The 15,046-nt window shown below is 39.7% G+C and overlaps 4 protein-coding genes across 4 annotated transcripts; 2 read left to right on the top strand and 2 right to left on the bottom strand.

The window, feature by feature from the left end:
- Positions 1-290: 290 nt before the first annotated feature.
- On the bottom strand, positions 291-2,179 carry mrpl54 (mitochondrial ribosomal protein L54). The gene is made up of 3 exons (XM_026305191.1): positions 2,002-2,179; positions 1,184-1,340; positions 291-813 (listed from the first exon to the last, which is right to left on the bottom strand). Exons 1-3 carry the CDS (start codon positions 2,105-2,107, stop codon positions 681-683), a joined length of 396 nt encoding a protein of 131 aa, XP_026160976.1. The 5' UTR covers positions 2,108-2,179; the 3' UTR covers positions 291-680.
- A 156-nt stretch (positions 2,180-2,335) lies between these two features.
- Positions 2,336-4,317, top strand: fam32a (family with sequence similarity 32 member A). Its single transcript, XM_026305369.1, has 4 exons — positions 2,336-2,477; positions 3,074-3,218; positions 3,882-3,935; positions 4,081-4,317. Exons 1-4 carry the CDS (start codon positions 2,404-2,406, stop codon positions 4,147-4,149), a joined length of 342 nt encoding a protein of 113 aa, XP_026161154.1. The 5' UTR covers positions 2,336-2,403; the 3' UTR covers positions 4,150-4,317.
- Positions 4,213-6,423, bottom strand: fh (fumarate hydratase). The gene has a single exon (XM_026305368.2). It carries the CDS (start codon positions 6,373-6,375, stop codon positions 4,876-4,878), a length of 1,500 nt encoding a protein of 499 aa, XP_026161153.1. The 5' UTR covers positions 6,376-6,423; the 3' UTR covers positions 4,213-4,875.
- Positions 6,424-8,050: 1,627 nt separating this feature from the next.
- hdgfl2 (HDGF like 2) lies at positions 8,051-14,911 on the top strand. Its single transcript, XM_026305463.1, has 16 exons — positions 8,051-8,299; positions 8,826-8,902; positions 9,500-9,641; positions 10,112-10,288; positions 10,708-10,830; positions 10,911-10,979; positions 11,099-11,279; positions 11,392-11,476; positions 11,595-11,892; positions 12,031-12,164; positions 12,267-12,334; positions 12,540-12,610; positions 12,704-12,805; positions 13,076-13,232; positions 13,356-13,473; positions 13,703-14,911. The coding sequence occupies exons 1-16, from the start codon at positions 8,228-8,230 to the stop codon at positions 13,800-13,802; spliced, it is 1,974 nt and encodes a 657-aa protein (XP_026161248.1). The 5' UTR covers positions 8,051-8,227; the 3' UTR covers positions 13,803-14,911.
- The last annotated feature ends 135 nt before the right edge of the window (positions 14,912-15,046 follow it).

The following is a 15,046-nucleotide window of genomic DNA, read 5'->3' as shown; positions in this document are numbered from 1 at the left end:
AATATGAGCAAATTATTTATTAACCACTAATGAAGCTACTAATTAAATGTCATAAACCCCTTTCAACATGGACCAGATTTATATTCAAATGACACATATAGGATCATTCTGAAAGAATGATGTGAAAATATTTGTGTGGTATTTGTTTATATGTATTTATTGCTACTTGTGGACATTTCAAGTGCATTTTTATTCAGATATGGACAAAAAAAAGACATGGACACATCCAAATGAATTCAATCCAATGCAGTCGTCCTGCTACAGTAAGCATTTCCTTTTTCAAGTTTCCCACAGTACATTCCACCTACAGTTTCATGACAACTGGAATAACCTGATTTGTCGAGGAAAATCCTGGAATCTGACTGAAAACTCTGGAGCTTTTATTAAATGAGCAACGTAACAAAAATCAACTGCTGTTTCCAAATGACCTTTAATCTAACTTTAATCTAACTAATGATGTTCTGAGATGCATGTGATGAATCTGATGCCACTGCATTTTAGATTTCAGGTCCTATATTTAAGCATGTGGCAAAGAGTCGGTCTAGCAGTGTTTCATTCAGGAGCTTAACATGGGCCCTGAACACCCGTCGTGTCAATGTCACGGTAGTTAATTCAGTCCAAAGGCTGTAGGCTCACCACTGTCCAGAAACAGAACTGCCTCCTGTCTGTCCATTGAAAGCCTAAAACTTCTTTCCTTTATGTAGTCTGTTGAAACGCCAAATGTTTTCCTTCCTTAGACGCTTCCAGTACTCCCAGGTGTCTGACTCCAGCTCATGCAGCTTTTTGGGTTTTCCCAGATTCAACTGGAACAACCTGGGCAAATGAAAGAAATGAAATAGTGCTTCTGTTTATTATTTCAATGTGTGATTTCCATGAATGTCTACCAACAAATGAAACATGCTTGAACTGCATTCAGTATGTGCAGGTGGGGAGAGCAATAGCAACAGTGAGATGAAGCATATGTTGATGAAAATTTGTGGATTTAAGTGAAATTTGTGAAATTAAAAGGCTTTTCCACAGAAAGACACATTCATAATTACTTTTAACCAGCTAAAATCTGTCTTTTTTTTAACAGGTATTTTGAAAGGAGCAAATGAAATTGACCAAAATTTGTTTTGATGAAATTATGATGAAAAGAAGCAACAGCAAAAAAGTCAGACATGAAAGTATTACGTGCTCTCACCACTCTGGATATTCCTCAGGAGGCTTTAATTTAGGGTCTTCTCCTTGTTTGAAGATGTTGACCCCTACTGCATACGCTGTTAGTCTGCCAGGGTCTTTACACACCTCTGGACCTTTCAGCTCGTCTTTCACCATACCTTTGCCTTTTCCTCTGGACGCTGAAAGACAGACATAGATTATAGAGACATCAGTATCAATATTGTGATGTGTTGATTAAAACTGGCTTCACAGGTTTTCTGAAAAAAAAAAAAAAAAAATCAACACAAACAAAAGCACAATAAAACAAAAAAAGTGAACAATACTTTTAATACTTTTTAATATGGAGAGACCTTTGACCCCACAGCCATTAGACTTTTTAACATTAACTGTTAACTTTAACATTAAGTGCTGATAATGTATATAGTGAAATTTCTGTGTAAAGAAAATATAAAAGCTACTGGACAATCTGAATTTCCCCCATGGAGGATGAATAGAGTATCTATCTATCTATCTATGTAGTACAATGCATTATGATCTAAGTCTATAAACAGACAAGAGCTGTAAGGATGTGAGTGTTTTTTGTTGTCTCAACTAGAACTCTAGGAAAGTTATTTATTTTAGTTTTCTGACATTTTACAGACTAAACAATCAACAGAGCAAATATGAACATATTAATACATAATAACAAAGACAGAAGCAACCATTGCTGCACAGGCAGTCTGAGGTAGGTGAAAGAAGAGTGGAGGTATCTATTAAATTATAACGAGACAATATTTTGTGTTATTGATAGACACCACTCAACAATAGAGCTATAATACAATGCATGTCCTCTTTACTTACCAACTTTCTTCGCATATCCGCACGTCTGGATTCTGTTGAACGTGTTCGTCTTGGTTGTGATGCATTTTGTTAACGTTACTATCCTAAATAAACCATACCCCGACATTTTTCCTTCAGTTTACTTAAAAACGCAGCCCAGCGTGCCACAGTTTGACATTCATAGCGCTTCCGTTTTCTGCTTTGGGTTTAGCTTTGTAAAACAATCTTTACTGCCCCCTGTGGTCAGGAAGACACACCACAAGACCAGCTACACAAGTCGCTGTTGTCATTGCCATCAGACAGGGGGCAGCACTGGGCTACACGTGTCATTTACTGTCATAAAACAACCGAAGAAGATGATAATCGTGGCGTGTGCTCTACCAGAATAAGAAGAAGGAGAAGAAGACGGAGAGGATCTCGAAAATGTCGGAGTACGCAACTGTCCAGAAAAGTAGTCTGAAATTAAAAGGCGTAGGGAACATTTCAGCTGGGAAAAAGTAAGCGATCTGTTATTTGGTAACATTTTAGAGAACGGCTACGTGTTGAAATGGGTGGAAGTACTTTAAAATAACCGATCACAACTGACAAAGACTAATGCTAGCCTGGATGCTAATAATAGAAGAACATCATGTTATCGTTACGTTAACGTTTACTGGTATTACAAGAGATTTATTTAGGCAAAATCCAATGTGAAATATAATTTTAAAGTGTCAAATTACAGGTTCCATTTGTGACCTGGGCGCCGTCAAAATTAACATAACGTATTGTAAACATTAGCTAGTTCGTTAGCTTTAGCTCTTACGAAACAACGTAACTTACTAGCTAACGCTAACTAACTAATTTCAAAACACATTGTCCAAACACAGCCACCTGACACAATAAATATAACGTATAGCTTCAAAATAAATCACTGGTAATTTGACATGAGTACATAAACTGTACATGCTCGGGTATTCAGTGAGACAAAGATTAGGTCTCAGCGTGTTGGACACGCAGAAACATAAATTGTCCTGTGCTGCTTCTGCTGCGGCTCCTCTCTCTTACTGTTATTAAGGCCCGGCAATTAATTACATTTGTTACGTTCATTTTTCAGGAAAAAGAAGAAGGATAAAGAGAGTAAGAATCGCTTGGAGCAGGTCGTCACCAGTCAAGACGACGAGGAGGTGAAAGCTAAGAAAACATATATTGACAAAAGGACACCAGCTCAAATCGCTTTTGACAAAATGCAAGAGAAGAGGGTAAGTACCACCATCTAAGAGCGGCCACAAACCCATGTTATTATGACAGTCTATGCTTTGATCGAATTCAGAAATAAGTAAATCATCTGCATCATCTAATCACGAGGACACACAAAACTAACACAAATCCAGAAGGCCAATGACCAATAGCATATGAAACATTTAATGATGTATTAAGATTTCACATGACAAGATAAGTGGGACATAAGCACTGAAATGATCTATATGTGTGCAGTAGAATATTAACTTATGAAGTGTTCTGAATTGGAAAAACAGGTGGAAGGGTTGAGTGTAAATCAGCCACCTAAAGTGGCTTAAAAGTAAACTTTGTTAGCTCAGCAGAATAGTTGATGGTTCATAGTCTGTTAGTGTTTGCATTATACCAATGTTTATCAGTGGTTTTCTACTCAAGGGACAAGGTTCAGTCACTTTTGCAACATAATGTGGAGCACACACAAACATACAGATGTTATTGTGGCAAAATTTAGTTTTATGTAATGGGTAAGTAGACCGAAATGTCCGTTGCCCAAAGCGTGAGATGTTAAGTAACAACACATACATACATGCCTGTTAAGGGTTTAGTATGTTTACTGAAGTGAGGGTGAGTGTGTACATTTTAAGATTTCATTTGCATTAATTTCTGTCTCTTCTTTTTTCCTGAAGCAAATGGAGAGGATTTTGAACAAAGCCTCAAAGACACACAAACACAGAGTTGAGGTGAGCACTGTCAGACCACCATTCAGTCCAAATTGTCCATTAAAAGTAAAACAGTGCAGTCATTCAAATAAATAATGTTGATGATTCATGTACAGCTACATATTGTGATGTTAATGTATATTCCTGTTATTTTATCTGCCTCTAGGATTTCAATCGCCACCTGGACACCCTGACAGAGCATTATGATATTCCCAAGGTCAGCTGGACCAAATAGAAGAGGAGCATATATTCTTTTTTTTTTTTTTATTTACCACTTGTACAAAGACCTTCCACAGCGCATTTTTTAAGTGTATGTTTATTTGCCAGTTTTATGCATTCACTTGAAATTCATCCTTTCTTTTTTGTAGTTCTTGGTATATACAATAAAATATTTGACTAAACAATGTTTTTCTTTGTTTGCTTGATATCCAATCAAACATCTGTGTTATGTTACCACAGAGCATATTAGCTGATATTTTAAATGCACTCAATGTTTAAAGAATATAAATTACAAAGATTTTTTTTTAATAGATATATTTTGCATTGAACTGCAACATTTCATAAATGACATACAAACTGTAAACCTGAAACACAAGGTACAAGTGTTCATGTTAAATTATTTTGGATGACACTGAATATGAAGTATCCTGAAGGTAGCAACTTACAGCTGAGGACAGCAAAAGTATTTCAGACAATAAGACTGAATAAAATCAACAAGTTGGCATTCAAATGCACATTTTGCTCCTGGAGAAAAAGAGAAAAGGCATGTTGTATCACGCCTGTCATGTTGCACGAGAGATCTAATGCAGTAAGGAGCTGCATTAAACAACATTAACGGATTCTCAGAATTTTTATTAAGACAAAATAAGTTTTGCTCATACAGTTCTTATTTGAACAGAAATACCATTCTCCCACAGCAGAAAGGCTATTCTTGTTTTGTAGTCTTCCTTGTGTTATCAGTTTATTTTGGCCCCAGCATGTCACTTGGCTTCACCCACTGGTCGAACTGCTCCTCGGTCAGGTAGCCCAGCTCCACAGCCACAGCCTTCAGCGTAGAGCCTTTCTTGTGAGCCGTCTTGGCGATTGTGGCTGCCTTGTCGTACCCGATGTGTGGGTTGAGTGCAGTGACCAACATGAGAGACTCATTCATGAGCTTGTTGATTCTCTCTTTGTTGGCCTGGATGCCCACCACACAGTTGTTGGTGAAGGAGACGGATGCGTCGCCCAACAGCCGTGCAGAGTTCAGCACATTCTTGACTATCATAGGCTTGAAGACGTTGAGCTCAAAGTGTCCATTGCTGCCTCCAACAGTGACTGCGACATGGTTTCCCATCACCTGGGCTGCGACCATGGTCATGGCCTCACACTGGGTGGGGTTCACCTTGCCTGGCATGATGCTGCTTCCTGGTTCATTCTCGGGTAAGATGAGCTCCCCAAGGCCAGAGCGGGGTCCTGAGCCCAGGAAGCGAATGTCGTTGGCAATCTTCATCATGCTGACAGCCACTGTGTTCAGCGCTCCACTCAGCTCTACCAGGGCATCATGGGCTGCCAGAGCCTCAAACTTGTTGGGAGCCGTCACAAACGGCAGGCCTGTGAGAGAAGCAACAGTGGAGGCTACTTTCTCAGCAAAGCCAATGCGGGTGTTGAGTCCTGTCCCTACCGCTGTGCCACCTGCTGCAAGCTCATACACCCTTGGCATGGCGGCCTTGACTCTCTGTATGCTGTACTTCACCTGCTGTACGTAAGCGCTGAACTCCTGTCCAAGTGAAAGCGGCACAGCGTCCTGAGTGTGTGTGCGTCCGATCTTGATGATATCTTTAAATTCTTCAGCTTTAGCAGCCAGAGCATCGTGCAGAGTCTGCAGGCCGGGCAGCAGCACCTGGTGGACCTCTGTGGCTGCAGCAATGTGCATGGCAGTGGGGAAGGTGTCATTGGAGCTCTGACTCTTGTTGACATGGTCATTAGGGTGGACAGGATCTTTGGAGCCTAGTTTCCCTCCCAGGATCTCAATTGCTCTGTTACTTATCACCTCATTCACGTTCATGTTAGTTTGAGTACCGGACCCAGTCTGCCACACCACCAGAGGGAAATGATCATCCAGTTTACCTGCTGACACCTCATCTGCAGCCTGGATGATCGCGTCTGCTATCTTTGGGTTGAGGCCGTACTCCTTGTTCACCTCAGCAGCCGCTTTCTTCAGGACCCCAAAGGCCTTGATCACTTGGATCGGCATTCTCTCACTCGGTCCGCCGATCTTGAAGTTCATGGTGGATCTGACAGTCTGGGCACCGTAGTACTTCTCGGCCGGCACCTTGAGCTCACCAAACGTGTCCCGCTCGATCCTGTACTCCGAGCTGGCCATTGCGGACGTGCAGAGGGGGGGCTTAGACCTCACGCCGAGTCTTTGTAAAGTCAGGAGGTTGCAGTTAAACTGCTGGACGCGTCTCAAAGACCGAAACATGGCTTCTCATTAGAGGTGAATCCAGGGGGAGGTCAAGGCAGCTCCCCACATTGTCATCTGTCATTGGAGGAATAGAAGACGGATCGGACGTCAGCCAATAGCGAAGCACTAAAGGCGGGACTTCCGCTCTGGTCGTCGTATCGAGTGGAAACAACCAGGCTGCTTCATCCGGATCAGCGAAGTTAGACACAACGTTTCTCCATTTATTTCCGACAGGCACCGATAGTTTATTTTTTTAGAATAAAAGTCAGTAACTGTAGATAATTTGTGATTTAATAAAGTATAGATTTCTGACTTAACTACCTACATTTTATTTAATAGTCACTGTACATTATAATGTGATTTCTGCACGTATGAAAGCTTTGCAGTTCTGTGTGGAACTCGTATAATATTGATTTGTGATTAAAGAGGATAATGACAGTGTTTTGTGGATTGATGTTATGTTCTCTTTGAATAAATTAATGCAGATTATCGCAAAGAAACTTTAAAATACTTCAAAACTGAGATGAGAGATTCCTTTCAAGCAATACATGGGGCAAAAATATAACATACCTACACTACCTCTTGTTACATACCATTATTTTTTGCATTCATTTTAAAAATGATTGTTCAAGTTTATATATAATTGTGTTTACATCAAATAAAGTTGTGAAGAATTCATAAACAATAGAATTTACTCACACTTACATTAAGTGTCAGTGTGTGAATACTTTCACTTTCCCCCTAAACTACCTCACAGTTTTTCACAGTCCATTATTTTGTTCATTTAAGTTAAGTATAGCTAGGAACATTTATTATATCACATTACTCCTGTTCTCAGATCTCTGCACTGGTTTCCTGTGTATAAGTCTCTTCATGGCTCAGCTCCACATTACATCTCTGACAGGTTGGTGCCATATGAACCATTTCAGACTCTGAGAACATCAGGGACAGGCCTTCTGCTCGTGCCCAGACTCAGGACTAAACAGGGAGAAGCAGCATTTCAGTTTTATGCAGCTAAAATGTGGAATAGTCTTCCTGATGATGTTAGACAATCCTCATGTCTGACAATGTTTAAGTCCAAGCTACTCTTTTAATTTAATTTCAAGTTAATTTTCTACTATTTGCTGCAGGGGTGGTTCTAGCCCTCACTATTGTTGCTGATAACACTACCTGGTGTTGTGGCTGTGTATTGCAGAATGTCGATAGTACAAATATAAATGCAAACAATCATATATGTGAAGAATCAACATAGTCTCTGCTCATTACATGCTGCAATATGAATGCAGTCAGTCATTAATGAAACATTTTAAAAAGTAAAAATGATACTTTGATAGCTGATTGTTTTAGGGGTGCTGAATTGACAGACAGGGGGGTAAAGCCCCTCTAAAAAGGGTCTAGAATTTGCTGTTTCTTATTTTAATATTTCCCTTTGTACTTTTAACTTGTCTTTTATTTCTATAAAGCCTTTTGAATCACTGTGTATGAATTGTGCTACACAAATGAACTTGCCTTTCAATTGTCCTTTTTTTTGACATGCCACAGGGTGATGTTGTAAAATTTACTCAGCGAGGAAACACAGAAAGAATCAACATCCTTAACCTTTAAATTTCCTTTAAAATTTCAGCGTGACGTAAACGTCTTTTATTTTGAAGTCTGAGATCGGGCCTTCGCCGGAAGTGTGCAGCGAGTTGTCGCTACCTTCCCTCTGCGGTCTCTTCTCGCGGTAACGTTAATATACTGTTAGCTTGCTAGCTAACCCCATCGTTTCCAGGTTTCGTGTCGACCTGAAAACAGCCAACGGAGAGAGAGACACAGAAAGACTACGCAGCCGAATATTCTTTAAACCCACACTGCACAAAGGAGCGGGACAATGCCACACAACTTCCAGCCCGGAGACCTGGTCTTCGCTAAAATGAAGGGATACCCCCACTGGCCAGCCAGGGTGAGCAAGTAACAGCAGCCGGAGGGGCGGAGGAGGGGGTGGGCTGCTCTGCATGGGACGCTGGAGAAGGTTCTGTGTATCCTCGGTCCTGTCTAACATGGACACCAGTCACACAGACACGACTGATACATATTTGTGGGCTTTGACAGGCTGTGTAGGGCCTAGAGTCCGAGTACGTGCAGCATTAACGCTGTTTGTATGAGTTGATGTTGCTGGCCTACCTACGGAGATACGTACAGCAGCGAAGCTAAGGTTGTTATTTTGGAGATGACGTTTTTGAAATTACAGCATTTTATTTTCTAGACACAAAGCCCCCATCTCTATGTTAAAAAGCTGTTTATTCACACATGCGCCACATATCCAGACGCTTTCAATTAAAATATCTATATTTTGGTCTTTTAAGAGGTAACTACCTGATCAATACATGGTAGCCTCACGTTTCCTACATGGGTCCAACAAATTTGTGTGATAGTTTCTGTTTTCTGCACATTTTTAAAAAAAATAAAAAATCCTTGCTCTTTTGCAGATCGAAGATGTGGCTGATGGGGCAGTGAAACCTCCTCCTAATAAAATCCCAATTTTTTTCTTCGGGACACATGAAACGTGAGTACAGGACTATATTGTCTGTAAATTTCAGATTAAAAACTTATTTGTATATGTAAAACTTTGATGCCTGCAGTTGCATTTTGCTTTTTACTGTTTTATAAAAGGGAGATTCAATTAGAAAAAAGTGGTTTAAAATGATTTTAATATTGTACCTGACAAAATGTTTTTGTTTTGCATTGTTGAATTTTTAAATTTATGCCCATCTGTATCTTAGCCTGATATCCTCTTTGTGAGAGGAATGAATTGGTATGAGACAAAAATCACAGTTTATTTAGTCTCCTTTCATAAACTTTGTTCTTTTCACTGTTAACCTATGACTTGTCTGAGTTTGAATTGTGCAGTATGTTTCTTAGAGATGTGTTGGCATGTTTGATCCAGCATCCAGACACCATCTGTTTAACGAGATGGCACCTGCAGTAAATTAATCCATCACTAGGTGGCACAGTCTACTGTTTTGAAGTGAGGTCTAGTGTAAAACTGCCATAACATCAATATAAACAACTTATTTTGTGATGACACTGGTTTGGTATCAGTTGAGTCTGTTAGTTTAAGTAGTACAGCTGTTCACATTTTCTTTATTTCTCTGTTTTATAGAGCATTCCTTGCACCAAAGGACCTTTTTGCCTATGAAAAGTACAGAGAACGCTATGGAAAACCCAACAAAAGAAAAGGATTCAATGAAGGTTTATGGGAGATCCAGAACAATCCACATGCCTCCTACAGTGCCCCACCTGTGGTAAGCAAATCAGATATCATAAATTCTAAATCTTGAATCATCGGTAATTCAGCATTACCTTGTACTTACAAAGACATTATTGTTGTGCACTGAGAAGTAAATTTAAATTTCTTTCTTCTATTCTTCCAAGCTCATGTGTTGTATGTAATCCTAATTTGTGTCATTTTTATGTCCATAGTTTTTTGAGCAGAGCAAGGCTGGTCGTTGAGAAGTGCTATGCAAATTAACTCGCCATACTTTTTAATCAAATGCTGCAGTAAAATACTGGCATGTCCTGGTGCTCATTAGTTTGTGGTTTTATGCTACTGGTAAATTTTGATCAGTGACTTTATGACGCAAACTGTCAGTCAAAGTCGTGTAAAATATTTTTTTAAACTGCTAAAGTTCCAGCTGAGCTGAGGAATTTGGTACGTTTATAGACCATAGTGTATTTCACTAGTGTTAATCTTCTTATTACCATTCATCTGCAGCCAGCGAGCTCATCTGACAGCGAGGGCAACAATGCCGAAGGAGGAAGCGATGAGGATGATGGTGATGAAGAGGCCACAGTACCTCAGAAAGCTGACTCAGGAAGTGAGGTTGACTCAGATTCTGGGAGTGACAGAGGAAGGGGAGGAGGAGTGAAGCGAAAGCCTCCAGTGCCCAAGGTACTAGTGTTGATATTCAGCTCCGATCATGATTCATTTCTGTTATCACAGTATAACTGTGTTATTGATGTGAATACAAAATTGATCAAAAGGGAAGCACTTGGTATAGTAGGCAACTACGTCCTCTCAGCAGCACCAGCTGACCATAACAGTCAGCCATGCTGGGATGCTTATTGAGAATTTGCCGCTTATATAGAAATAAAAACAAGAAAGAGCATAGAAGACCCACACATTACCAGTAGCTACTTTTTCATATCAGGAGTTGAACCATAATTAATGAAACTCATCTGTATGACTTGTATAATAAGACAGGTCAAATTGTTTGGCTGGAATAACTGACTGCAGTGCAAATTAACGGTAATAATGTAATAGATTCAGTTGAACTATAATTATATTTGCATGTCTGTGGACTGTTTTAGCGACCTCCTCCTCCAAAAAAGGCTCGAGGCTCGTCCAGTGATCGAGATGATGAGGAGAGTGGATCCCCCTCAGAATCAGAACCCACACCTTCAGAGTCTGACTCTGGAAAGAACAGTGATCAGGTAATCACACATACTATACTCCATATATTTGGAGTGATTTGTTTTGGTCCTTAAATATTAATCATTTGCCTTTCCAACAGGATTTTACGCCAGAAAAGAAAACTGTTGGACGAGGTGGAAAGAAAGTAGGAGGAAGAGGGAAGAAAAAGGTAAATCATTTATAGAATAAGAAAATAAGTATTATATTGCATTTATACATTTTGTGATGACTGTTCTTCATTTCTTGCTCTTTCTTCTCATCTGTCCGTTTTTCTCTGTGACGATGCAGAAGGCCTCATCTGACTCAAATTCAGACTCAGGGTCAGGATCAGAGAAAAAAGTGGTGGACAGTGACTCAGAAGACGAGAAGCCACGGCCAGCTCTGTCTGGCTCAGAATCCCAGTCTGGCTCAAAGTCTGAGTCAGACTCAGATCCACCTCCTCGGAAGGGCCCACAGGGTCGCAAGAAAGGTGCGTCGTTAGTCTTATTTATTTATCAATTGCAACTTTCTGTGAATAATAGTGATGCATTTTGTTTATTCCTTATTTATAAGCACTCAAATACTGTTTCTATGATCCACAGAAAAACCTGCACCAAAATCTCGTGCACGGAAACCCAAACCTGCTCCAGCAAAACGAGCACCTTCATCGTCCTCAGACAGTGACAGGTCAGGCTGCTTTAAGCTTTTTCTACTCACCACAGATAAACAGAATAAAAATGAATCAGAAAGTGAATATTAACTTGGTGTTGAAGGAACTGTAAAAGTTGCTTTTTTTCCCCCGCAGTGACAGTGAACCCGATCGCATCAGTGAATGGAAGAAACGTGATGAAGAGCGCAGGCGAGAGCTGGAGGAGCGGCGGAAAAAGGAGGAAGCAGAGGAGCTGCGCCGGCTACGCGAGAAAGAAAAGGAGGAAGATGAGAAGAAGAAAAGAGACAAAGATAAGAGTAAAAAAGACAGTGAGAGCGACAGCAGCAGTAGCTCAGATGAAGGTGTAGATGACCACCCGTTAAAGAAGTCCAAGAAACCTCCCCCACCCCCTATCCCTGCACCTTCAGACTCTGATTCTCCACCACCAGCTGAGGTACAGTTGCTTAAAAAATAAAACGTTTATCATCTAATTTGTAAATTATTTGTTATACTTTGCCTTATTCCGAGTAATAGGATTACAGGTGAGTCTTGTTATTGACACATGCACTTCTTCTGCTTTTCTCATTAAAAGGTGAAAAAAGCATCTAAGAAACCAGACAACCAGAAGAAGGCAAGAATAAAGAAAGAGAAGGAGAGAAAAGAAAGAAAGGAAAGAGAGCTAAAAGAGAAGAAAGCCAGACGGTCAGAGGAAAAGTCCAGAGCAAGGTGAGTGTGCAATAGGGACTAGACTACAGTATGCAGACCTCATTAGAAGAACTTCATTAAAACTTAATGTATACAGATCACACAGTTTCCTCTTTCTCTTAGGTCTAAGCCTGAAAAACCCAAACGCAAACCCGAGAGACTGCCAGAGAAGAAAGTGGAAAAGAAAAAGGGTCACTGTCTCATGCAGTCACACTCGATTTCATAAGCACTGTTCTTGTTTACTGCAGCTGACTAGTCATCATTGCTTCATCAAAATGTATCTGTATAGAATGAAACTATGCAGCAATAAATGCTCAATTTATGTTTATTGTTTCAGTGAGAGCGAAAGTAATTCAATACAGCATATTGACTGTTACACTGTGTGTGTATACGCAGAGCCATCACCAGAGGAAAGGCTACAGAAACTTCATACAGATATAAAGTTTGCACTCAAAGTGGACAACCCAGTAAGTCACATCCAGGATTTTCGTTAAGTACAGTTTTCTGTGTTTGAATGCCAACATGAAAACTGACTTTTTCTGTATTTGTGTTTTTTCTAGGACATCGAGCGGTGTTTACAAGCTCTGGAAGAGCTTGAGGCTGTGCCTGTCACCAGCCAGATCCTCCATAAGAATGCAGAGGTTATTGCCACATTAAAGAAGGTAGATCTTCATTTGTTGTTGACTGTCATTACTTTGTATGATTGCAAATGTGTAAGACAGAATAACCCACGAACTTAAAGGGAAAAAGTGCATAAGATGGTGATAATCATGATTGTTGTTTATTTTTTTGGCATATACATCTTGCACTATCTCAACTATAAGATACTTGAAATTACACTTGTCTTTATTGGGTTTTATTTCAAAAGCTCAAAAATGTGATTTTAAAAAAGAAAAAAAAATAATTTATTAATGTGTTTTTTGACAATTTAGATTCGGCGGTATAAAGCCAGCACTGCAGTCATGGAAAAAGCTACTGATGTCTACAACAAGCTAAAACTACGGTTTGTAGGCAAGGCAGAGGTGGCAGCTAAACCGAAAACAGAGAACAAGGAACCAGAAGAAAATGAAAAGGAGACAGAAAACACAAGTAAGGAACCACATTTTGGATCTTTGGGTTCTAAACCTTTTTTTTTTTTTTTTCCCCCCATCAGACCTGGTATAATTGAGTTTTCCCTCCACGCTCATATTCATCTAAATTTGCTTTTTCCAGACTCTGCTCCAGTGAATGGAGAATCAGAACAGAAAAACGATGACATGGCAGTCGATGAAAAACCAAAATCACCTGTAAAGGAGGATAATAATGACAATACTACTTCAAGTCCAAACAGGTGACCTACCCATGTGAAGCAATACACAGTATCTCGGCTCTACTCCCAACTAACATGGCTTAGGCAACTGTGAAACAGTATATGAAAGCAGATAATTCAAAGTCAATAGAAAAGGGTGATTTATTTGCTAATCGTTAAAAAGCTCACGTGAGCATTTTCTCTGATTTAACATGCATGTTGTCATGACTTAAGCGCAGCAACAGGAATTCAGACTGTTCTTTCTCTTCAGACGGAGTCCGGACAGCCCTGCTGAGCAACAGACGCCCGCCTATGAAGAACCAGACAACGCTGTCTCTGCAGAGATGGAACCACCTTCTCTAGAAAGCTGAAAGACCCTTAACCACCATTGCAGTGGACCAAAAGCTAGAAGATGGTGGCCTCTTTGTTTGACGTCATACAGCGCTCCTGGCTAAACAGCATTGCAACACACACCCAGCATTTCCTACAGTATCTTTTGCATCTGTGTTGATGTTTTGGACATTTTGTACTATAATGATATCAAACCAGAGCACCCCATCACACACCCTGTTTGGTCCATTATTTATCACAGCAAAAAGGAAAAGCTTATTTGTGTGATAGGTTGTGGCAATGTACAACAGCTCCCACCCCTCTCCCCTTTGTTTTGGTTTGTTTTGTTTTGTTTAGTTTTTTTTTTTAAATGTACTTTTCTTTTTATATGACACACAGCTGACACCACTGCTCCTGGCTCCTTTGTTGTTTCCACCACTTGAACTCTTACTTGGGTCTTTAATACCATATGCATATTGAATGATTACATTTTTAGCACTTCTAACCCACATTTAGGCTGGGGGTAGTTCCACATGAAACTTGAGATGATTCTTAAAATTGAGTGGAAATGGAGCCATGCTGTTAAATTTTAGGTTTTGTGGATTTTGTGCCCCCCTTACATGTGTTGGCTTCGTTTTTTTGTTAAGCGTACAGAACATCACCAAGGCCTCTCTTCTGTGTGTATGGTATTGTGAGAATGGTAAAGTACTATCTGTGGTCTTTTATGTTAAGTATTTTTTTTTTTTATTATCTGGTCTTGATCCAGTTATTCCAGTCTGAAATGTAAAGCCATGAATTGACACTGAAAACTGTTTTCCAACTGAGGTCCACCTCCTTTTTATAGCCTTGTTTTCAAATATTTGCATCTACAATTTTGTCTACAATAATAATAATAATTGCTGTGGCGTTAAACACCCTGCAGTCTTGTTTCCCCATGGTGTCTGCTTTCAGTAACTTGCATAATTAATGGAATAACTGTACAGATTGGAAACTACCCTTAAATGCTATTGAGATCTCATGTAGCTGCAGCCTATTTTGACATTTTCCTGTCATATGAATACAACAGGTGTTTTTAGTGCTATGTAAATTGGTAAAGCATTTCTATCACTTAGTTGAGACTTGAATAAAAATCTCAGCATGGTTTCTGTCATTTTTGGTGCTTTAACTCATTTGTGTTTTGTTTTGTTTTTTTTTAGATGGAGAACAGGAACAGCATATAGTTGGTTATTTGTCCATTTCTGCTAATTTCCCAATGCATCACTGCTCATATTACACGTTTAGGTAT

The sequence above is a fragment of the Mastacembelus armatus genome, chromosome 4 (genome assembly GCF_900324485.2).
Source record: "Mastacembelus armatus chromosome 4, fMasArm1.2, whole genome shotgun sequence".
Lineage (NCBI taxonomy): Eukaryota > Metazoa > Chordata > Actinopteri > Synbranchiformes > Mastacembelidae > Mastacembelus > Mastacembelus armatus.
Note: the sequence above shows the minus strand (reverse complement) of the source record. Positions and strands in the feature narration are given on the sequence as shown.

Coding starts and splice junctions, on each gene's coding strand:
- fh (XM_026305368.2), bottom strand. CDS start 6,375: ATGTTTCGGTCTTTGAGACGCGTCCAGCAGTTTAACTGCAACCTCCTG.
- mrpl54 (XM_026305191.1), bottom strand. CDS start 2,107: ATGTCGGGGTATGGTTTATTTAGGATAGTAACGTTAACAAAATGCATC. Junction 1,341..2,001: donor CGGATATGCGAAGAAAGTTG/GTAAGTAAAGAG, acceptor TCTGTCTTTCAG/CGTCCAGAGGAAAAGGCAAA. Junction 814..1,183: donor CCTGAGGAATATCCAGAGTG/GTGAGAGCACGT, acceptor TCATTTGCCCAG/GTTGTTCCAGTTGAATCTGG.
- fam32a (XM_026305369.1), top strand. CDS start 2,404: ATGTCGGAGTACGCAACTGTCCAGAAAAGTAGTCTGAAATTAAAAGGC. Junction 2,478..3,073: donor AACATTTCAGCTGGGAAAAA/GTAAGCGATCTG, acceptor TTCATTTTTCAG/GAAAAAGAAGAAGGATAAAG. Junction 3,219..3,881: donor ACAAAATGCAAGAGAAGAGG/GTAAGTACCACC, acceptor TTTTTCCTGAAG/CAAATGGAGAGGATTTTGAA.
- hdgfl2 (XM_026305463.1), top strand. CDS start 8,228: ATGCCACACAACTTCCAGCCCGGAGACCTGGTCTTCGCTAAAATGAAG. Junction 12,165..12,266: donor GAGGAAAAGTCCAGAGCAAG/GTGAGTGTGCAA, acceptor TCTTTCTCTTAG/GTCTAAGCCTGAAAAACCCA. Junction 13,233..13,355: donor AAAGGAGACAGAAAACACAA/GTAAGGAACCAC, acceptor TGCTTTTTCCAG/ACTCTGCTCCAGTGAATGGA.